Source organism: Phalacrocorax aristotelis, chromosome 1 (genome assembly GCF_949628215.1).
Source record: "Phalacrocorax aristotelis chromosome 1, bGulAri2.1, whole genome shotgun sequence".
In the NCBI taxonomy this organism is placed as follows: Eukaryota; Metazoa; Chordata; class Aves; order Suliformes; family Phalacrocoracidae; genus Phalacrocorax; species Phalacrocorax aristotelis.
Genome location: NC_134276.1, coordinates 27,411,466 through 27,433,849, shown reverse-complemented (window position 1 = coordinate 27,433,849; position 22,384 = coordinate 27,411,466). Strand labels below are relative to the sequence as shown.

The following is a 22,384-nucleotide window of genomic DNA, read 5'->3' as shown; positions in this document are numbered from 1 at the left end:
CAGTATACGAAGGTGATCTTGATCTAGGGCAGCAGGTGCTGAGGAAGATTATAAATCAAAAAGCTTAGTTCCAGTAAGCAATCACCAATGCTGCTGGCTTGTTTCTTATCCTTAAGAGCAGGCTCACATGCTGCTTCAAGGTCACTGGATAAAATAAGTACCAACCTCAGCAATCAGAGCTAATTCTAGCCATTTGTAGAACTGACAACAAGCAGGTGCGTACACAGAGTAATCACACAGCCAGATTCCCCAGCAAGGCAGACACCCTTCAGTCATGAATTAACAGCTTAACTGTCCTGACCACAGTTAAATCATTCTCTCTAATTACCTAATTACCTCTCAGACATTCTTAACTCACTCCAGAGAAGAGGAAAACAAAGACAGACCCAAGTTGTTAAATCAGTACCTTCCCATAGAGTATTATGTAGAGTTCTGCTTGTCCATTTTAATCTTAAGGGAACAATGGATCCACAACACATCCCCACCTATAGAGAACAGGTTTCTCAGGGCACTAGAGACAGCTACAATATTTAATGCAACAACTTTTTAATCCAATAACTTAACTACAACACAGAAGAAACAGGATCCTGCAACCATGGTGCACTTGGGTCTTCTGGAATTCACAGCATGATAGTACAGAAACTATGAGAATAAGATTAAGGAGCTTTTTGTTTGTTTCTAACACCAATGATAAAGAGCTCTTGAATTAAACATCACAAGTCAAAATCCTCAACACCAACCCACTTCACTTAGAGTACTGAATGATCACCTAAAGCTCCTTGCATGTGCTCAGCCTGCTGTCTCACCAGTAGGTTTTACTCCCAGTGTATTGTCCCAATACATTTTAACTGGGGGGAATATATTATGACCTGCCCAGAAGTCATTATTCAGCCTTTGAAATACATGTGCTGAAAGTCAGACTTATCTTCACAGCAGAGCTAACTGTGCAAGATCAGGCTTGATAGTTCTTAATCTGCAACAATTCAAGTATTTCCTGAACAGCAAAGGTGGGGGGGGGGGGGGGGGGGAAACAACAGGTTTTACTTCTGGTTATGGTCTACAAGCCACTAAGTGGGACGGTCAATAGAGACTGCCTCTGTTTAGTCTTTAATGTTGATTCCCCTTTATTTCTTTTCCAGGATATGGCTGTCTTCAAGTAGTCTGGTTCTGTTTGTTTCAAACACCATACAAGCCTGTGAGCTTGACAGGTCCCAGTTTTTCTGTATAGCATATGCACTACATCAGCAAAAAATCTTAAAGCTTCCTTTTGGGTTGCTTTCGTGTCTCTCTCTATAAATCCATATTTCTGTATACTTGATTATTTTCAGCACATCTTTTAAGTGTTTTTGCACCTTCATTTAAGAACTTAATCTTATTAAAACAGCATTATTTCACCTTCATTACCTCAGTATGCCCAGCTGAAGCATCTCCTATACCTTGATCTCAAGAATCAGCTGCAGAGGAGAGCTCACAGAGGAGACGGGTAGGCCAGAGTTAAGTGTGACAACTTGCGTAGAATGAAAAAGAAGATAGCACCAGCTTTCACTTTGGAGGAATCAAGGCTCCCTCACACAAGAACAATAACATTTTTCCCTTGCTTTTAGTAAAACAGATACAATAAAAGGAAGTGAGATTAGAGCGGGAACATTCGAAATGCCATTATTACCTACAGATCTCAGATGAGACTGCTTCAAGATCAGCTTCTTCTGTCTCACAAATTAAAATTTGTTCCATCTTGCACAGACTTGTTATTAGCATTCACACTGCAGCATTATGTGATTCTTCACCTTAACTACTTAGCATTTTTTTCATTTTCTCTTTTTAGCCTTTGGACTAAAAGAATATTTAAACTAGTATCTCAGCTGCAAAATAATGACAAGACAAACAAGAAAGCAGACAAAGCACAGTCTTCTTCAGATATTATAGTTAAAAAAAAAAATCAGGCAAGTTTGTATACCAGAAAATTAAAGCTTTAAGGAAATTAAATACAACTCTTGTATCTGTCTTGCAGCTAAGTAAACTCTAAAAAAGTAAAACAGAATAAAGCTTGGCTTCTAGGAAGACACCACATGGTAAAACATTTAGTAAATTCAGGCCTGGACCCCTCCTACTGTTTTAAATGCACTAAATCTGTTGGCCCAGGAACATGAGACATGACTGTGGCCATAGACTGTTCCTAAGATCAAAACTCATCTCTTCCCCATTACTATTGTAATATGACCATACAAATACCTTCAAACCGCTGTGACACTGGGAAAACAGTTCTGTACTGAAGACATTCATTACTACTTCCAAAATACTCAACACTACAGTAACAGGAGCTCATTAAGCACTATTACTTACAAGTAGAGTAAGACTTATTAACATGGGGTTTCACGATACCTTATGTTCAGCCTGAAACACCATAAACAAGCTGGTACTCATAAGCCTGGTAGCTTTAGCAAGACTCTTGCTCAGTATACTCACCATTTCCTTGTGAAACAGGCAACCAAGAAATTCACCACTCCCCATTGTAACTAGGCACCACTGGCTCTGACCATTGTACTGAGCCACCTACTTTAAAGGAGTTGGCTGCAGGCATGAGTGAAGTTCACAGCCCATGTTTAAGAGATTCATCCTCAAGCTGTGAAATTCATTGCATGGAGGCAATCCATGGATCTAGGCCCCCACCATAAAGTAGATACCACAGACACAAGCATGGGCTGTCTGGTCACGTCTCTCTATCAATAAATACCAAGACAGATTCATTTACTTAACTGAAGTGTTTGAAGCAAGAGACCAAGAACTGCATAGGTTAGCCTGAAGACGAATTCTCTCCTCCCTTAATGGATAGTTACTTTGAGACAAGTGAATCAGTCATTACCACTGCCTCCATTTTGAAGGAATACAAGGGTTTGCACTACTAGAAGGGTTCATGAACCTGGACAGGGAGAAGGAAGTCTTACACACATCAAGGGGCAGTGAAACTCCTGAAGCTAAGAGCTTCATGACACACACACTGGTATAATCAGGTTTTTAAATTAAGAGGCTTATTAGCTGGTTCTTAGTACATCTTCTGAATTGCATGTTATGTCAAGTGTTAAGCATATTCTTGCTTAAAAACACATAATGCCCTGTACAGATTACTCTTAATAAAGCAGTAGGCACTGAAGGTTTGAAACTCTTACAGTATGAGAAAGCAATGTAAGTCTGAGGCAATTTCAATGAGCTGGATATAGTTCTCTACATGTTGACCAACATGACTGATTTTTTTTTAACCACTCTGGACAGGGATTGTGTTTAAAAGTACTCAAAGTAGTGTTTTGTTTGTTAAAGACGCTATCTAGCAAATAACTGGGGGGAACAAGACAGTGTAGCAGCTCCACATAAGATAGTTAATAACTAATCCTGTCCCATCACTCCCCTCCTTCATGCTAAGAGTGAGGTTTCTCTAGAGGCTGCAGAACACACACATTCAGCAGTGCTTTAGTGGCAGAAGAGGTCATCTCAGACAGCTATGCCATAAAACTACTCAATACCACAAGTATGACAGCAGCCATCTAGCTCAACTCCACTGTTCCTACCTCATAGCTTTCAGCATTGCTCTCCACTGCAAGTCTGTCCACCAGCGTTTGAAGTGTTCCTAAGGCTCTGCCAGCCACAATCTCCTCTTCCTCCAGCTCCCTGCAGAGTAATCCCCCTTATTCACCTCCATAAAGGTAATTTTGACTTTTATGTCAACGTTGATGGTCTTCTACACACAAGTTTAGAGTTCATAGACCACTTGCATCTGGATGTTTTTGCTGTGATATAGTAAACAAGTTGTAGGAAATTATGACCACATGATGTTGTCCCATAGAAGAGGGAGAAACAGATAAGATACTGCAGCAAGTCACCCATGTCTATGGCGATGTTAGGTTGTGTTGGTTCAAGCCACACTTTATCCACTCCAGACAGCTTAAAAACCCTGCTGACAATAGTTTTGTGAAAAAAACAAAAAACCCCAAAAAACCAAAAACACCACACAACCCTTTCTACTCACTATTACCGTAGATATTAATTGGAGTCAGAAGATTCACAGAGGAACAGTGTAATACATTTATTAAAAGTGCTGTCAGTTATATTAAGAGTTATAGTCTATTACCTTTTTTAAAAAAGGCATCTAATTAAATAATACTAGCTAAAAACCATTCTGATCACTATGATTACAGACACATGACCCACAGTGCTCTATGAAATGTTAGACCAGCTTTGCTGTTTGGGACAAAGTAATCTTCAAGTCCAGAATCCAGTGTCTCTATTGGAGAGGAAGAACTGCTGGGGGCTCCAGAAGAGACACATGCAGGTACCTGGAACAGAAATGCAGTCACTAAAGATATTAGTTTAGCTGACAAATTTAAAGATATCACCTTCTTGTGCAATACACTGGGAAAGAAAAGAATAAATTTTCTGCTGGATGATTATCCAGTACACCTGTATACCTATGGATGAACTACTCTCCTGGTCAGAAAAGTTTTCCTCTCAAGAGGCTGATAGAGGCTTCCATTTCAGGAGTGGAAGCTGACCACTATAAGTTGTTTGTCAGCTACAGCAGCTGTAAGCCCAAGCTGCTAAACCAGAGTCATCCTGCACTTACAGCCTCCAAGTCACAGACCACTGGCTTCCTGGTTACTTACTTAGAGCGCTTATACTTCTCCTTAATCGCTTGCAGTTGGCAATAAGGAGCGTCGAGACATGCTTTATGCAGATCAGTCAGGCAAGGCACTATCTCACTTAATGAATACCCAGTGAATGCAGCAAGCGTTTCTGGCTGCTCAAAGGACAAAAAACAGTGTTACTCTACTGTAGGCAACATTCATCTAGAAAATACATTTTTCTACAGAAGCAAAAAGCATTTTCACTACATCAGTGTTCACTCTAGATTCTTTAGGCTTGAAAAGGATTCAAGAGTATCCTGCCATCAGTTTCACTCCAGGTCTTTCCTTAGTGCCAGGAGTTCAGACAAGAAGCTCCTTCTGCTCTACGCAGGTGGCATCTGTTACATCTCTTCTGGATCCTGCTACCTGCTATTCTTCCAATGCACAGCTGAGAGGCCTACTAAGGCTTGCATTAAAGCAGCCACTCAGTGTAATCACTCACTCAGGTGGACACATCCAGCTCTCCCCTCCCTCCCAGAAAGCCATTGAATTGTATTTGGGGAGGAGTTTTGGAGATTAGAAGACTGACAAGGCCTTAGTACAGACTTGATGTAAGTAAGCAAGACAGCAAGGTCCCTCCCATTCCAGAGAAAAGGCAGGATATTTCATGTTTTAATATTAATTTATCCAGTAGTCCATTAGCTCAGGAATAGCTACTCATCTTAGGATTTCAGCCTCTGTAACAACATACTTTGCTAACAACATAACTAGGCTAAGAAGCAGCAGGAATAACAATACATAAAATGCTTGAGCTACTCATTAACATGCAGTTGTTCTTACCCAGAAAGACCTGTTCACTGTATAGTTTGCTAGACAGTAGGCTGCTGCAGCAGTTTGTGAAGGAAGGTACTTCAGAAAAGGGTCAGCTTCAAGGAGACTCAGCTCTGCAAGATACTGAACAAAATAACCACAAGTTTGTCAACGAGAATGAGCCTAACTGTACAATCACTCCAACGCAGCATGCCTTGGAAGTTGTCGATGGTCTCAGTTTCATGTAAAAAACCATGAGTTACATGTCTGGTAAAACAGCATTCCAGCCCTGTTGATCTTGCAGAAGAACCTTTGGCATGTTTCAGTGGGGACCACACTTTGACAAAGTCTAAACAACCTACACTGTAATTTGAAGTTCTGGTCCCATCATCAGCTCTGATGTAATTTCATGGATAGAGACTTAGAAAAATCATGTTTTGTAAACATAAGACACTCTTCCCATCCTCCAAGGCTCTTGTTAAGATAGGTGGACCTCACTTGGAGATCAAGGATAAACAGGCAGGTCTAAGAAACAGGACTTGGGCTCTGTTACAGAATAGTCACTGTACAATTCTATACCCTTTGCAGATAACCAGCAGATTGGACATTTTGCTATAAGCTTAGGTAAACCTGTTTCTAAGCAGGGTTGCCTACACACTTATGCAGGCATGTGCTGTATCACTGTGTAGCAATATGTAGTGCCACCACGTGCAGGGCAGACTTGCTATGCAGGCGCTGTTGAAAAAACAACCAGATTCCCACCACCTAGCTGCCAACTCAGTGTATTATCTCTGACCAGACAGACAGGCCAAACTTAGGATTTCCATGAGACTTTTATCCAGAAGTCTCAGCACACAAGCTGCCTACTGAAGGTAGTAGGCTACAAAACATCCGATTTTAGGCCTGCTGCAGCTCCAGATAAGACTTGGCATAAGAAGAATATCTTCTGATAGAGCATAGTACAACCCACCTGCTCAGATAACTTAGTGAAATGCAAGTGGTTCTGCTTTTAGGATCAGTTCTCCCCCCTCATTCCTAAATGAGGATAATTCATACCCTTGCAAAGTTCTCTGTCCTAAGACAGACTCCATGCCTCTGAATATACTGAAGGAGGAACTGGTTGATGGTTGGAGCTGTTAGGTCAAAAGCCAACACTTTGAGAAGCAGGTGTTCCATTTTTAGCAGCTGCCTCTTTGTATAGGTATCATCTGTTATATACACAAATTCATCCACTTCTGGCGGGTAGATCTCTTCGTATTTCCTGAAAAAGGAAGCCACATTTGTCAGCTTGAAAGTTATGGTAAAAGCAAGATTTCTGCTGGACCTATATCAGGATGAGCATGTGACACTACTAGGATTTGTGTAGAGCTCTTATTTTAGTCCTTCCTCCAGGCTAGGAAATAACTTAGTTCCAAATTTGGGCAAAGATGCTTAGAGGAACTCCAAGTCATCAGTCTAGACAGGAATACACTCATTATTAGCTCTTGACTAATAGCAAGCTCTCAGAGAGAGAAAGTCTCAGTAACACAATGCACTCCAGACAAAACCCCATGCAATCCTAGGTTATGCTGCCTACTTAACACAGTTCAAGGCTAATTGAACATTGCAATTGTCAATCTACTACAGCCTTATAAGCTAGCAGCCTAATGCAGTAGTGGTTTTGCTCCTGCTGTTATGGTTACAAGGTTTTCCCACTATAGTTCTTCACATCGCAAATGTCAAATATCTGATTTTGCTAGTGCCAAAGTAGGTGAAATGGCTAATCTTGAGATATCACAAAAAGCTACCTACCACTGCAAGCTTCAGTCCTTCAAATTAAACTAAAAGACTCAGTCCAAAAATAAGTTTTAGCTCACTGAGATTTCAGAAGATGATAAACACTTACGCAGCCAAAAGAATTGCTGCTGTTCCTACAAGCTGCAGCTTCCCTCTGAGAACAGACATGCAGGAGAGAAACCTGTCCAGGAAGTTCACCGCCAAGTACAAAGTCTCTGTCCGAAGATTATATTCTTCTGCTACTTCCACCAGCCAGTCCACCAAGATGGCACGCATTCCTGTTGTGATATCTGGTTGCTTCCTCATGTAGTAGGGCTTGGGCCTGAATCTTACCTGCTTGGAGAAAGAGTTGAAGAATCAGGATGCTCAACCTGAAGAGAGCCATCGATGGCTGAACTGATTAATATTCTTTATACTTATACCAAAAGGAGCATGAGCTGTTCCACTACTAACAACTTATTGCTACAGTTATAGTGCTAGTAGTATTAATTAGCAGCTAGTAGCATCTCTAGAAAGTAGTATTTCTACACTGAAGAGAAAGCAGCTACTGTGTTAGTAGAATAGTAAAAGACCTCTGGTACTACAGACAGCCTTTGTCATCAATCACATGAGCCATTCAGAGACACCTGAAAATGAACAAATCCCCTTCCCCGCCCCTTCCTGTTGGGAGACTGCACTTTACTGCTCTGATACAGAAAGGCAGGAAAAATTGATACTCTAGCAAGAGAGCTGTCAGTGAGATCACATCCAACCACTTTAGTATTTTTGCACCATTCAATGCCCATCTGCAAGGTTTCTTCATCCCAAAGAGTCAAGAGATGCTCCAATGGTAGGGAGTTTCAGGGATGCACAGTAATCCTGAAAGATCTCATCGCTGTCTAGATGCTGCCTTCAGAGACAGCTTTTTTCTGCCTGCTTTCTCTCCTTTGTAGTTCAGGGGCAGCCTTGGGTTATCCTGGGGCAGCCACACATCTTTGCACTATCGCAGCCCATCACAGCAACCTTGAGTATCTGTAAGCTTGTTAAAAGCCACTCACTTCAGCCTCTCGGAGGTACTGATGAATGTCTTCTGCGTACTCTCTCACAGTCAGAGTTACAGCATCTTCCATGTTATCCTTGGGCTGGGACTGGAAGGATGTGTCCACTACCATAGGAGACCCTAACAGGTAAAGGAAACCATCAAGACAGTTTTTTAATTAGCCTCTTCACCTTCTCCTGCTATTTCTAGCACAGAAGTGTTGTACCTGATGAAGACACAGCCCAAGTTCTCTTGAAGTGTTATTTACTGTAACATAAGCTACTCACTAGCTTACCAGCATCACAATTCATAACCACCCTATGTGTATTGTGCTGTAGATACCGCCTCAGCAGTAACAGGAGTTACCTGTACTCAGATCCAGCAGAAGGCGAATGCTGGATGTCATTGCACTAGTATCCAGTTCACACAAGCTTGATTCCAGCTCTTCAGCCACTTGGCAGCTGTAGTTTTCTTTCTGTTCTCCTTCATCTACATAGATAGCAAACCCTTGCTTTGATGCAGTATTGACCGTGCTGTTGGGTAATTCATCTTTCCCAGATGCAGGGATGGTGTTTTCAGAGCCAGAGAAGCGTCTGCTAACAACAGCACCCTGAAACAGAGCACACAGGAATGCTGTGGGAGGGCAACACAGGAAGGAGGCAACAGTATCACTTGCTTTAAGAAAATCACCTTCCTTGCCTAACAGACACCAATAACAAATGTTATCTGCAAAAATCACCAGCTACAGCTGGTGCTTACAAGGCACCACTTGTTGCTGCCTTGCTGCAACAGGCTCCTCACAGAAAGAGCGGGGTGTTGTCAAAGTCAGGAACTGGGGTAGCAGCCCCATCTCCAGTGCCCACCACCAAGGAAAATGAGGGGAGGGTGCTGCTCGGTTCTGATGGGGCTGGCAAGCACAGGGCCTGCTCCGCAGTCAGCTGTGGCAAGGAGCAGCTGCTTTAAAGTGCAGCAAGTTGATGTAACAAAAGGAAGTGCTCAGGCACCGTTGCCCCAGAATGATGAAGGACTTCACCTGTAAGAACGCATTTTATGTGAGTTACAAACCAAGGTTAAAACTTATGAGCTCAAGCACCACACCACAACCCAAGGACTACAACATGTGATCGGGATACAGTGCTTCATATCATCTAGTATCAGTGAGCCACCAGCTGAGTTAGGGGCTCCACACAGTCACAGCTGAGGAGAGTTCGCTGCTATTTTAGGTCCTGTAAAGTCAGCACAATAACTTTTTCCCCACCACACCTGCAAACTCCTGGAGGGCATAGTGAACAGAAATGCAGACAGACACCCTGCTCTGAACTTTAGCTTCTCAAAGGCTCTGTCACCCTGAAGGGAGCTTAGCCAGCCACATGGCAATGGGACCTTTGGGTAAGCATCAGAGGAGAGAATTTTCTTAAGCCACCCCCTACACTTTTAGGGGCCAAGTGCCCAAGTAAAGTCTCTCTTCCTTCCAAGAGGGATTATTTGTTCAAAGCATTTCCACGGGGAAGCGCCTGTAGATGAGGACCAAGTGGCTACCAGCCGGGTTTCTCTGGAAACTCCCGCTCATTAACTGGAGCCCGATTCAAGCACCGACCCCGCCGCCCCCGGCCCTTTACCCGCAGACCTGGAGAGGGGGTGGGCGCACCGCTCACGCCGGTGGCAGGCGGCCAGACCCGGGGCGCGGGGCGGCCGGGGCTTCCCGGGGAGCCCGGCTGTGGCCGCAGCCCCGGGGAGAAGGGAGGGAAGGGAAAGGTCCCCGGCGTGCCTCCGGAGGCGGGGAGGGAGGCTGCCGCCGTCGCGGGGGCTCACCTGGCCGCCGGGCCGCCGCTGCTGCCCGTTCTCCGCCAGCACCCCCAGCACGGCCCGGCCGCCGCCGCAGTGGGCCGCGGGGCAGGGCTCCCGCCGGCCCCCCCGGCTCTTCTCTCCGATGCGGCGCATCGCCCCGACGTCGGTACCTTTCGGAGGAAGGGAGGGGGGGAAAAAAAAAAAAAAAGATAAATAAAGTTGGGAAATTAAAAAAAAAACAACAACAACCCAAACCGCCACAGATATTTGGTTACGGCTGGGGCAGCCCCTCCCGCCCCGCAGGCGGGCGCGCTTCCCGGCCCCGCTCGCCGCCAGCCCCGGAGGACACACCGCCACGGAAGGAAGGAGGGAAGTTGCCCACCCACCCGTCCACCGCCCCTATATAGGCGGCGGCGGCTGTTGGCTGCGGCCAGTTGGAAGTCCGGGCCGCAACCCCCGGCGGCGCCGCCGCCGCCGCCGCCCTGGCAACCCAAGCGGCGGCGGGTCGTCATGGAGACCCCGGCGGGAGCCGCCCGCCCGGCCCCGCTGCCCCGCACCGCCCCGCGCAGGGCACGCACCGACCCGACCCGCACCGCCCCGCGCAGGGCACGCACCGCCCCGACCCTATCCGATCCGATCCGCGCGGGGCACGCACCGCACCGATCCGCATCGCACCGCCCCGCAGCGCCCCGACTCGCCTCGCCCCGCACCTCACCGTACTGCACCGCACCGCACCGCCCCGACTCGCACCGCCCCGCACCACACGGCGCCCGCGGGAACGAGTGGCCAGACCGAGCGCCCCAACGCCACCTCGCCCCGGCTGCTGCTGCTCCATCGCATCCAGGACGTAAGAAAAGGATGTAGGAGCGACAGCAGCAGCCTTATGGGAACAGCTTAGGTCAGAAGAACTTGGCTACCCTCTTTGATAAAGGAAAAAACAAGCAAAAGGAGATTTTCGTTGATTTAAGCCTGAATTTGACTTTCCTGACACTCTCATAAAGTCTAAGCAAGGGGACAAACTGATGGCAACAGCAGTTCTCAGCTGCCAACAGCGGAAATGCAGAGCTTTGTAGGAGGAACTCAGCAGTGGTTTGTTCAGCACCATCAGAGATTTTCACCAGTGATGCGGATAACGACACAGAGAGCATGCTTACCAAATTTGTGGACAACACCACCGATGGTGCTAGGAAGGGCTGGGGCTGTGCTGGGGAACAAGATTAGATTGCAGAAATAATCCTGACAAACTGGAAGAATGCTCTGAAAAAGCAGGGTCCTCCTGAAGCACAAGTGCAAAGTCAGACTGAGCCACCAGCTGCAGAAAGGCAGGACAGGGAGCAGCCAGGTGGGTAGCAGCTCTGTGAAGAAGAACCAGGAGGTTATAGTGAACTCAGACTGATCGTGAGTCACCATGCCCACGGCTGTCATAGCACGAACAAACAGGCGTACAGCCTTCGTGGCACACGAGTTCTCTGAAAGTCCCCAGTGAAGACAAAAGAGCAAGAAGTATGAGAGATTAAACCTCAGCATGAGATTTAGGTTAGATATCAGGATTGTGATGCCCCAGAAGAGACAGCATAGGAAACATGCGGATTTCTTTTTCTGCAGATCTGTAAGAGCAACATAAAGAAACTGCTGACAAAAATGACCATGCCTTGGCAGTTGTGGTGCTTCTTGACGTGCTCTCCAGTGAGATTGACATGTAGGAGTTATGAGCCAAAATTTGGACACATCAAGCAGGGTCTTATGCCAGATTTGGTTTTACAGTTCTTGTCATCCAGGATGTATTAAAGGCTGTATTTTTTCTTCCCACTTTTCTTATGTTTATTTTTGAATTGACTTTTTTTCTAAAACAATTAATTTACTGTAGGAGGTAAGTGGTGTATCTCAAGGAAAAAATTGTTACCCATGTTTGATTGGTTGGCCATGTAACACTACTTTTCCTTTTGGATGGGAGAATCTCCATATCTTTGCAGCAGCAAGGTTGAAGGAGTTATTCCCTTATTTTCTATATTTTCACAGAATCACAGAATCACAGGCTGGAAGGGACCTCAGGGATCATCTAGTCCAACCTTTCTGGGAAGAGCACAGTCCAGACTAGATGGCCCAGCACCCTGGCCAGACGACTCTTAAAGGTGTCCAACGTGGCCAAGTCAACCACTTCCCTGCAGAGATTATTCCAATGGGTGACTGTCCTCACTGTGAAAAATTTCCCTCTGGTGTCCAATCGGAATCTCTCCAAGAGCAACTTGTGTCCATTCACCCTTGTCCTCAACATGTGACTCCGTGTAAAAAGGGAGTCTCCATCTTCTTTGTAGCTACACCTTAAGTGCTGGTGCATGGTGATGAGATCCCCTCTGAGCCTCCTTTTCTCAAGGCTGAACAAACCCAGCTCTCCCAGCCTATCCTCATATGGCAGGTTTCCCAGTCCCTTGATCATCTTGGTGGCCCTCCTCTGGACCCCTTCCAGCCTGTCCACATCCTTTTTGTATAGCAGGGGCCAGAACTGTACTCCAGGTGTGGCCATAACACATTAATTTCTCCAGGAGGTGGCCATGGGGGACCATATCAAAAGCCTTGGAGAAGTCCAGGTAGACAATGTCCACCACTCGCCCCATGTCAGCCAAGCAGGTCACTTTGTCATAGAAGGCCACCAGGTTTGTCAAGCACAATCTGCCCTTAGTGAAGCCATGTTGGCTTTTCCCAATCACGTGCTTCATTTGACTTGTGATGGCCCCCAGGAGGATTCGTTCCATAACTTTCCCAGGGGTTGAAGTCAGGCTGATGGGCCTATAGTTACCCGGATCCTCCCTCGAGCCTTTCTTGTAGATAGGGGTAACATTTGCCTTCCTCCAGTCCTCTGGGACATCCCCATTCTCCATGACTTCTCAAAGATTATGGAGAGTGGCCTTGCAATGATGTCAGCCAGCTCTCTCAACACCCTCGGGTGGATGGCATCAGGGCCCATTGATTTGTGGGGGTCAAGCTCCTGTAATAATTCATGTACTAACTCTTCCTTCACTGATGGTGGGTCTATGTTTGGATCAACTGTAAATTTCATTCCCAAAGCCTGGGTCCCTACAATGTTGGTAAAGACAGAGGTGCAGAAAGTGTTGAGGACCTTTGCTTTTGCAGCATCGTTGGTGACTGACTCTCCTATTCTATTTAACAGTGGGCCTATGTTTTCCTTCCTTTTCTTCTTGTGGTTGACATACCTGAAAAAACCTTTCTTGTGATTTTTGACATCTATGGCCAGTTTCCATTCAAGCTGGGCTTTTGCTTTTCTAACTGCATCTCTGCACACTCTGGCAATGCCCTTGTAGCTCTCAACGGATAATCCTCCACTTCTCCATCTCTGGTATGCTTCCCTTTTGGATTTGAGTAGACCCAGGAGGTCATGGTTAAGTCAAGGGGGCCTCTTGCTCCGCTTACTTACCTTTCCTTTGTAGGGGATAAATTGGCTTTGTGCTTCCAATAGAGAGTTCTTGAAGAATTCCCAGCACTCACTAGCTCCTTTCTCTTCCATGGAAGCTTCCCATCGAATCCCTCCCTGCTGAACCCTGAGTGAGCTGAAGTTTGCTCTTCTAAAATCCAGAACCCTTGCTTAGAGCTGACCATTTTACTCTCAAATATACAACTTCTGTTCTTCTGAAAGACCAAAATCAGAGGTTGAAATCAGAGTCCTGATACTCCTGAATTAGAAAAACATTGCTAAGTTGTAATTTAAAGAAAGAAAATTTTTGCTTTGATGGAAAAATCCTGGTTTTTTTCCTTTATTGCTAAAAAGTGTGAGACTGGGCTTTTTTCACTCATAAAATGTACAAATTTCAAATGCCTTTTGTTTAAAAATGTCATTAAAATGGAAAACCTACATTAAGATGTGGAACAGTCACACATTTAGAAATTATTCTGAATAATATCCACCTTCTTAGACTGCTATAGATTCTACACATATCATAGCACAGGATTTTTTCAATATTAATTAGTAATCCAATCAAAAAAATAGGATAAAGATTATTTAAAGTTCCACTTAAGCTGATACTTAATTTCAAAGGCTGGCAGCTAGACTGTTTTTTCCAGAAATTAAAACTTCACGTGAATATATTTAAAGAAGCGTGCAAAAGTGAAGACTTTCTAGTGCAAACCTGGGGTTTAGAGATAGCATGAAAGAAAGAAGAACACAGAAGTACAGCGTAACCTTCTGTCCCTCTGACCTGCATTTGCATTTGCCCCTGCCATGTGACAGCTCTCCTACGATAACTCCCTGCTCTCCCTGAGGACATCGATGAGATGATGGTTCTGGGGCTCAGGTCCCCAAAGACATTTATGTCCCTGCCACCCTGGTTGCGCGCCCGTTTGCATTAAGCGACGAGGACTGCCCCGCTCCCGCCACTCACTGCTGCTGCCACACTTCCCCGGCACAAGGATCTGTGTGGGTGTAAGACAAACCAAGGACCTAGTCCGCCTGAAAGGTAACATAGCCGCAACAGCAACACAGTGTGGTCGCCAGAGGGTCAGTTCTCTGAGCTGGGTTTCTAGACAGCTCCATGGACTGTAGGTCCAGGAAAAAAGGAATTATGAGACTGAGGTACCAGCATCAGGAAGGCAGTGGGGGTGGTACCATCCCTTGTCTCTCTAGGCCTAGCACTCCATGCCTTAATAATTTTAAGTGCTGTTTAATTTTTTATAATTTTAAAAACGTTATCCTATTCATTGTCGACATTTAAAGTATCAGCTGTTCTTTCAAGGGACCTTCCTTTGGCAGTGCCAGAGCTGGGTTTTTTTTTATTTATTTATTGTCAGTAAAAACATCTGTGTATGATACAGAGACAGATGAGATATTATGCAAGTACATGTTTTCAGATAGGTAAATGCTGTTTGTGAAAACTGCCTGTAGCTTATAAAAATAATCTCACCTCTGCCCAAATGTATTTTTCAAAGTGCTCAGTCTCTCTATATGGTATTTTTCACGAGAAATGTCAGATCTTGGTAGTTACAGGTCTAACACGTAACTCACATTCATACAAAGATCACGTGTCACTCCTAGCCAAATACATGGGTAGAAGTTATTTACTAAATTAATCTTCAGTCAGTGAATATCCTTTATATCCAAATACCCGTCATACCCGTATACCATTTAGACATAACTGAAGAACCTCAGCTAGCCAACAGATGACTTATTTGTATTTTTATATATGAGCAGCATATAGATATCCTCAGTAGTCATATAGTACATTAATGTAACAAACGCCTCTCAAATAGCCTTTAATGAGGTTATCTAAGCTCCAGTTTCTCAGGAACTCTTTGAAAGAGCCCAATATAGATTAGTACCTGAGGGAGGTTGGCGAGCTTTGCCAGCCACTACTTAATTGTAGCAGAGATCAAATAAAGCTTTGGGCCATTAATCATTTACTTCTGAGCTTCCCTGTGTGTGCTTGAGAGGAAACTGAAGCCTTCCTGAGTGGGCTCCTTAGGGCTTCTTGCAGTAATTACTGTCTTTCTTACAGTTTCTAGGAAGACAGAGAAGTCAAGAGCAATTCCTGACTTGGCGAGGATGCTTCCTCTGTGGCTCTGGAGAAGATAGAATTAAAGGGCTGGTTAGGACTTGTCTCTGTCTCATGAATCTTTCCCAGATCCTTAGTTCTTCCTCCTTTTTGCAGCTTTTTCTTTGAACATTGAAATTTCTGGTTTTGGCACCTTTCTTCAGTTAAAAAAGGTCTTCCTTTCTGCCATGCTATGGGAGTAGACATGAGCTCCTGCTTTCCTCTCTGAGGATCACCGTTAAGTCCCAGCTTTTACACAGCAAGCTCTGCACAGGATTCAGTTCACAATCCTGCACAACCCCATGCAATGCTACAGGCATAGAAAGCTTCCTGGTGGAGAAGGACCTGGGGGTGTTGGCTGACAGCCGCCTGAACATAAGCTGGCAGTGTGCCCAGGCGGCCAAGAAGGCCAACAGCATCCTGGCTTGTATCAGGAATAGTGCGGCCAGCAGGAGCAGGGAGGTGATCGTGCCCCTGTACTCGGCCCTGGTGAGGCCGCACCTCAAATATTGTGTTCAGTTTTGGGCCCCTCACTACAAGAAGGACATTGAGTTGCTGGAGTGTGTCCAGAGAAGGGCAATAAAGCTGGTGCAGGGTCTGGAGCAAAAGTCGTATGTAGCAGCTGAGGGAGCTGGGGTTGTTCAGTCTGGAGAAGAGGAGGCTGAGGGGAGACCTTATTGCTCTCTACAACTACCTGAAGGGAGGTTGTAGCGAGGTGGGTGTTGGTCTCTTTTCCCAAGTAACAAGCAATAGGATGAGAAGAAATGGCCTCAAGCTGCATCAGGGGAGGTTTAGATTGGATATTAGGAAAAACTTCTTGACTGAAAGAGTGGACAGGCATTGGACAAGGCTGCCGAGAGAGGTGGTGGAGTCTCCATCCCTGGAGGTGTTCAAAAAAAGGTACAGCTGTGGCACTTCTGAATGTGGTTTAGGAGGCATGGTGGTGTTGTGTTGATGGTTGGACTTGATGATCCTAGAGGTCTTTTCCAACCTTAATGATTCTATGATTCTGTGATCTGGGGCATGGAGAATGACTGTGCCTGGCCTCCAGTTCTGCCCCAATGTTAGGCCTTCCAGAATTGCCACAGGTTCCTTTAGAGATTGAAGAGCTGATTTTATTTTTAAATTTCATTTTTATATCAACCTTTTTGCAAAATTTGTTTACAGGAGAGAGAAATGTGTCTGTACAAATTCAGGTGCTTGGTACTGTGCCTGTGAGCAGGAGGAAAGATGGAACACACTCTGGTTTTTCCTTCGTCATTCACTTGAGATTTTTTGAGCTACCACCACTACCACACACTCCTCCTGGGATCTTGGTCGTGTCACCCTTATAAGGACCACCCTTTACCTCTGCGGCTTGAAACCACATAATTCACTTGTGCTCTAATTATAAGCATACAGGGGCAAAACTGCCTTTTGAAAGGAAATTATAACATATTTTGAAACAAAATATCTTTCTGCATATTTCTTCCTCTCTTGAGCTTGAGAATGACACAACTGCTTCACAAGTCCCCAGCAGCTCCATCTGTCCACAAATCAGACCACTTTCAGCTGTGCCCTTTTCACCCTTTGAAGTATTTTTGGTCCCTAGTGTGTTTTGTTTTGATCCCTGGGTTTTCAGCTTGGTCTAAATAGCTATTTGACCTGTAGCCTGGAAGTAACATCTACACTGGTAATAAAACAGCCATTGTCTTACAAATATGTGTCAGTATAAGACAGGAAGTTGTTAATGTAAGAATGTTGTAACTTTCCAGCCTTGTTTCTCTAAGTCTTATATTGAATTTCAACACAATATTCATACAGGAAAACCCATTCAGGCAGGTTAGACACAGAGTTATTATGACTGTGGCCAGGTCACATTCAATATTTGGCAAGATTTTTCAGACCGACGTACCGAGCAATCACACACAGCAGGTCTGCATGTGCCACAGATTCTTCTGAGGTCAGCTTATTGCAGAGCATCCCTGGAAGTACCACTGCATGGCAAATTTAACGCACAGCTGGATAATACCCTGGAAAGTGTGCTGTGGGAGCAGCCTTTGAGTTCAGAAAGTTTATAAAAAGGATTTGACAGTGAGAGCAGTGCCTGGACTCAGGGAGCTGCGAGGTCTCATCAGGACCTTGTTGTATGGTCTTACAGTAGCAAAGCAGTGAAGAACATGACCTCTCCTCTTTCATATGGCTATGACTCCGGGGGTTGTAAATAGTACCCTGTCTGCAGTTTGTTTTGATTATTACACCAGTAAATTAATTTTACATTATTTAAGAATACATAGATTTTATCTTGAGTTTCAGTGTTTTTCTGAACTACCAAAATCAGAAAAATGGCCAACAATTAAGGCGTGAGTCCAGGGCTCAGGAGTTGTTGGCCAAGGCATACAAACAAGACCAAGACACAGCCTTGGTTGAGCCCCAACTCTCCACACGCATTAGATACATCACTTTGGCTCTCTCTACCTGTACGGGACATTTAGCATAGGCCCAAACCAGCACTCAAGTCCAACCTTACCTAGTATTCCTCTGCACGAAAGCCCACAGTGAATGGTGAGTTTGGACAACTCTGTAGCCCAGTGAGAAAAAGCTCTGTGTGCCCAACAACCTACAAGACAGGATCACATATCTCCAGTAGCGTGGTCAGTCACAGACACAGTCTGTATTCCTTGGTTTATGATAGTGCATTTAAAAGGGGCAGAAAATGTATGGTGCCATGCAGTTCAGTCATCTATACCGTACAGTTGTTAGTACAGCTCTGCCATGGTCCCTGCTGCAGTTCAGGCTCTCGGCAGATTGTGCTTTTCAACAGTTTGTGAGCATAATCCAAAGGTTAGCACGGCCAGGGACCAGTCTCCACTGGCAGTAGATATGTGGACTCCCTGTTTTCATAGATAAGAGAACCCGATACTCTAAGTTTTTCTGAGTCTGCATTCCTAAGCATAGAAGAAATAGTCTGAGAGTAAGGATTGTGCTTGTTCAACACCCTCCAGCAACTCAAAGAGAGGCCATAATTGAAAGAGGTTGTCAGGATGCAAATTAGGAGTATCTGCCATCTGGTTTCCTTTCATCTGCCTGTGTCTCCTTTTGCCATTCTGTAACTTTTCCAAATGCCCTGAGCTTTTGCAAAGTTACACTTGTCCAAAAGAAAAAGTAGAAGAAAACAAGAGCTGTAATTTATTCTGTTGCCTTTGCGGGCAGAAAGAGAGCAGATATAAAAAGAAAGAAATACTGTGTTTAGATCAGAGTTTCAAAACAATAAATTACTTTTCCAAAATATTTCAGGAAAGTTTTAGAAAAATTACTAAGTTCTGAGTCCTAGAGGTTGGAAACTATATTGGAATGTTTATAACCAATTTCTTTTCTTTTTTTACTAACCTTTAATCTAAAATTAATGGTGCAGTTTTTACTGATTATCTAGTGTTAATTGGTATAATTTAAACAGGGATACATATATGTTTCTTAGTTGAGACTATGTGTAGTATTCACCTGTAATTTAGAGGACGTAAAAGAAGGTAGCTTCTTCCAATGAACATATTTATTTAAACTGTTGCTTATGCACAGCAGATGTACTTTAAAATCTATGTTTCCCCTCTATGATGCTTCTGTGAATGTTGTCTACATAACTTTAATTTGTAATATATCAGTATTCCTTAGGCTTCTCTAGAAAATACTTGATATTTGCCTTTCAGAATCATTTATTGATTAAGTTTTGTAAGATGAAGTCTCGTAACTTTGCCAGTGTTCTCTACTAAGCAAGTTCTACTAGGTTTCTGGCACTAAAACATTCAGTTGTAAAAAAGAAAACAGTTAAACCACCACAAACATGCAATTTTACATTGTGCAAAATTACATTTTCTTTATGTGTATTAGGGCTCTGCTGTAATAAAAACTTTTGAGTATTTTTAAATATACTGACTTTATAAGATCAATTAACTCCAAGGCTTAAAGTTAAAGCTTTCTTCCTAAATAGAGGCCTAAACTAATAACTCATACTCATTATGTGTATGATAGCAGATTATCAAATCTGAGAGCTGAAATTTATCTGCAAAGTGAACCGGGTGATTTTCCTCCAGCCAAATCACCTATCAGTGCGAGAGGTTCCTATCGCTTGCAGGATTAATCAAGCAGCCCATTTTCTTACATGGGACAATTTTTGTTACTATGAGACAATTTCTGATCCTCGCTATACTGCGTGCCACTATAGCACATATACTAAATGTAAAGTGGGTGTAGAGTAATTCTTACATAGAGATATGGAGCCAGGGGCATGAGGGAGGACAATAAATGTAGGACCTTAATAAGCAGTGTGTTCCTGAAAGTCTGTTCTGCAGAACAGCCCAAAGACAACCATGTGAGGTTGGTATAAGAGCTATGATGATCCCAGAGCAGCCCTTAAAAGCAGATTCCTGTTCCATAGAGGTTGAATGTCTTCAGAGTTACAGCACACAATCCATGTTCTTAGCAAATGCTGTGCAAGGTAAGACTGAGATTTGCCTGTATTGTGCACATACTCATCCTCTACTTGCTATAGAAAACAGAAATAACCTGTGAAAGTCCCAGGGTCTCTGTGTAAAGAAGGAAGGGAACCAGGAATATATCCTATGTCCCAGACAGAGCCATAAGCATCTTGTCCCTCTACAGGAGGAGAATGCTCGCTTCTGTGCTTGCAGCTGCTTTGTTCATGGTGTAGTTGATGCTGGGAGAAGCCAGAGATAATAAGGAAGCCAGCATCCTTATTATGCCTGTAGATGCCCCAACATTGGAGTACAGCCTGCGTGCAAATCCTATCACTCTCATGCTAGATAATAAAAGGAACCTCCAGGAACAGTCCTTTGCCACCATGTCTCATGTCTGATAGTAGGCAGAATTCACCTCAAGGAGCAGAGGAAGCTACCAGGCTAGCATAGAGCACCAGCTTATGTCCACAGCAGGGAAGTAAAGCCTAAAGCCTTGAGCAGATGCAAGATTTTCCCTTTGGGCTTGTAATGGTCCTAACCAGAAGACTATTGTGCATCAAAGAGTTAGCGATCCACATAACAGTGAACCTGAGTAGGCATTGGCCAGTGCTGTGCTGTGCTGTGCTGCACGCACCACTTGTCCTTCAGGCCTGTGCTGGGCTGCACAGGTCTCTTGGTCACAGCGTAAACTCAGCTGGGTCATAGGAAAAGGAGGAAAAGGACCTGGGGGTGTTGGCTGACAGCCGCCTGAACATAAGCTGGCAGTGTGCCCAGGCGGCCAAGAAGGCCAACAGCATCCTGGCTTGTATCAGGAATAGTGCGGCCAGCAGGAGCAGGGAGGTGATCGTGCCCCTGTACTCGGCCCTGGTGAGGCCGCACCTCAAATATTGTGTTCAGTTTTGGGCCCCTCACTACAAGAAGGACATTGAGTTGCTGGAGTGTGTCCAGAGAAGGGCAATAAAGCTGGTGCAGGGTCTGGAGCAAAAGTCGTATGTAGCAGCTGAGGGAGCTGGGGTTGTTCAGTCTGGAGAAGAGGAGGCTGAGGGGAGACCTTATTGCTCTCTACAACTACCTGAAGGGAGGTTGTAGCGAGGTGGGTGTTGGTCTCTTTTCCCAAGTAACAAGCAATAGGATGAGAAGAAATGGCCTCAAGCTGCATCAGGGGAGGTTTAGATTGGATATTAGGAAAAACTTCTTGACTGAAAGAGTGGACAGGCGTTGGACGAGGCTGCCGAGAGAGGTGGTGGAGTCTCCATCCCTGGAGGTATTTAGAAGAAGGGTAGATGTGGTGCTTGAGGATATGGTTTAGTGGCGGACTTGGCAGTGATAGGTTAGCAGTTGGACTCAATGATCTTAAGGGTCTTTTCCAATCTTAATGATTCTATGATTCTATAGTAACAGAGGGGCAGGCAGACAGCTCCTACTTGGTATTGTCGATTACACCACCTGTGTGGCCTTGTCTTTATCTTAAAGTAGAGCAACAAGTTCTCATGTGAACATACAGTTGTTTGACAGTAGAAACGACAAATACAATAATTTTTGTCTAAGAAAGTTCTCTAAGAGGTCTCGAAACCAAAATGTCCGTGAACCTTTCTACAGATGGGATCTATCCCACATGCCCTGAGCAGAGGTCTGTTTGGTGCTGCACAGCTTGGGGTTCCCAACACCTGAAGGGACATAAGATTACCTGCAGTCTTTCTGTTTCTTGTGTTAGCTCCAGAAAATGCTATTTTAAGCAATAGCTTATGGAGTCTGAGTGCCTTTTTTACTGGCATCATAAGGTACACTAGCCCATAGTGGCTTGCACTACAGGGTATCTGCAGAACAGACTGAAGCTGACCCCAAAGATGTTTCTGAATCAAGTGATGTGACAGGTGACAGATATGTCTCCAAACATTTCCAGCTTTGTGGCTGTTTCTCCACAGCAGTCTAGGGCTGCTCCTGCTAGCTTTGTGACTATGTAGGTTGCCCAGCACCACTTCGGTTACTCCCATTTCACCTAGAAGGACAAAAAATTAGTTTTTTCAGTACCAAAACAATCACAGAATATAAACTATACCCTTTAGTGATGCATGTGAAGGGAAAACATGAAGTTTAAACACAAACATCTCTGCTGACCTTATTCTATTCCCTTACAAGCTTCTCTGTATCATAAAGCAGCTGATAGCGTACTTTAGCACTGTGAAGGTCCTTCACAGAACATTAATATCTCAACTCTGTTTTTAACTTCTGAACAACACAGGAAAACACCTGTAACTTTGACAGAACCTTGACACGGTTCTGCATAGTTCAGAAATAGATATTACTGGATTGCTCAAATCACTCTCCTTTAATAACCGTCTAGCTCCAGTGCTAGGCCCTTCTGCCAGATATTGCTGAAGTACA

At 44.5% G+C, this 22,384-nt stretch overlaps 1 protein-coding gene across 1 annotated transcript; it reads right to left on the bottom strand.

Annotated features, from left to right (window-relative positions):
• Window positions 1-4,063: 4,063 nt before the first annotated feature.
• On the bottom strand, window positions 4,064-10,551 carry CCNA1 (cyclin A1). Its single transcript, XM_075085315.1, has 9 exons — window positions 10,395-10,551; window positions 10,033-10,178; window positions 8,587-8,830; window positions 8,240-8,361; window positions 7,312-7,535; window positions 6,483-6,687; window positions 5,457-5,570; window positions 4,656-4,789; window positions 4,064-4,328 (listed from the first exon to the last, which is right to left on the bottom strand). Exons 2-9 carry the CDS (start codon window positions 10,159-10,161, stop codon window positions 4,277-4,279), a joined length of 1,224 nt encoding a protein of 407 aa, XP_074941416.1. The 5' UTR covers window positions 10,162-10,178; window positions 10,395-10,551; the 3' UTR covers window positions 4,064-4,276.
• Between the last annotated feature and the right edge of the window lie 11,833 nt (window positions 10,552-22,384).

Bases quoted from the DNA above. Each gene is read 5' to 3' on its own strand.
- CCNA1 (XM_075085315.1), bottom strand. From the start codon at position 10,161: ATGCGCCGCATCGGAGAGAAGAGCCGGGGGGGCCGGCGGGAGCCCTGC. The intron at 8,362-8,586 runs GTAACTCCTGTT...TTTACCTGTTAG, and splicing joins TCTGCTGGATCTGAGTACAG to GGTCTCCTATGGTAGTGGAC. The intron at 4,329-4,655 runs GTAAGTAACCAG...TTTCTGTTCCAG, and splicing joins GAGAAGTATAAGCGCTCTAA to GTACCTGCATGTGTCTCTTC.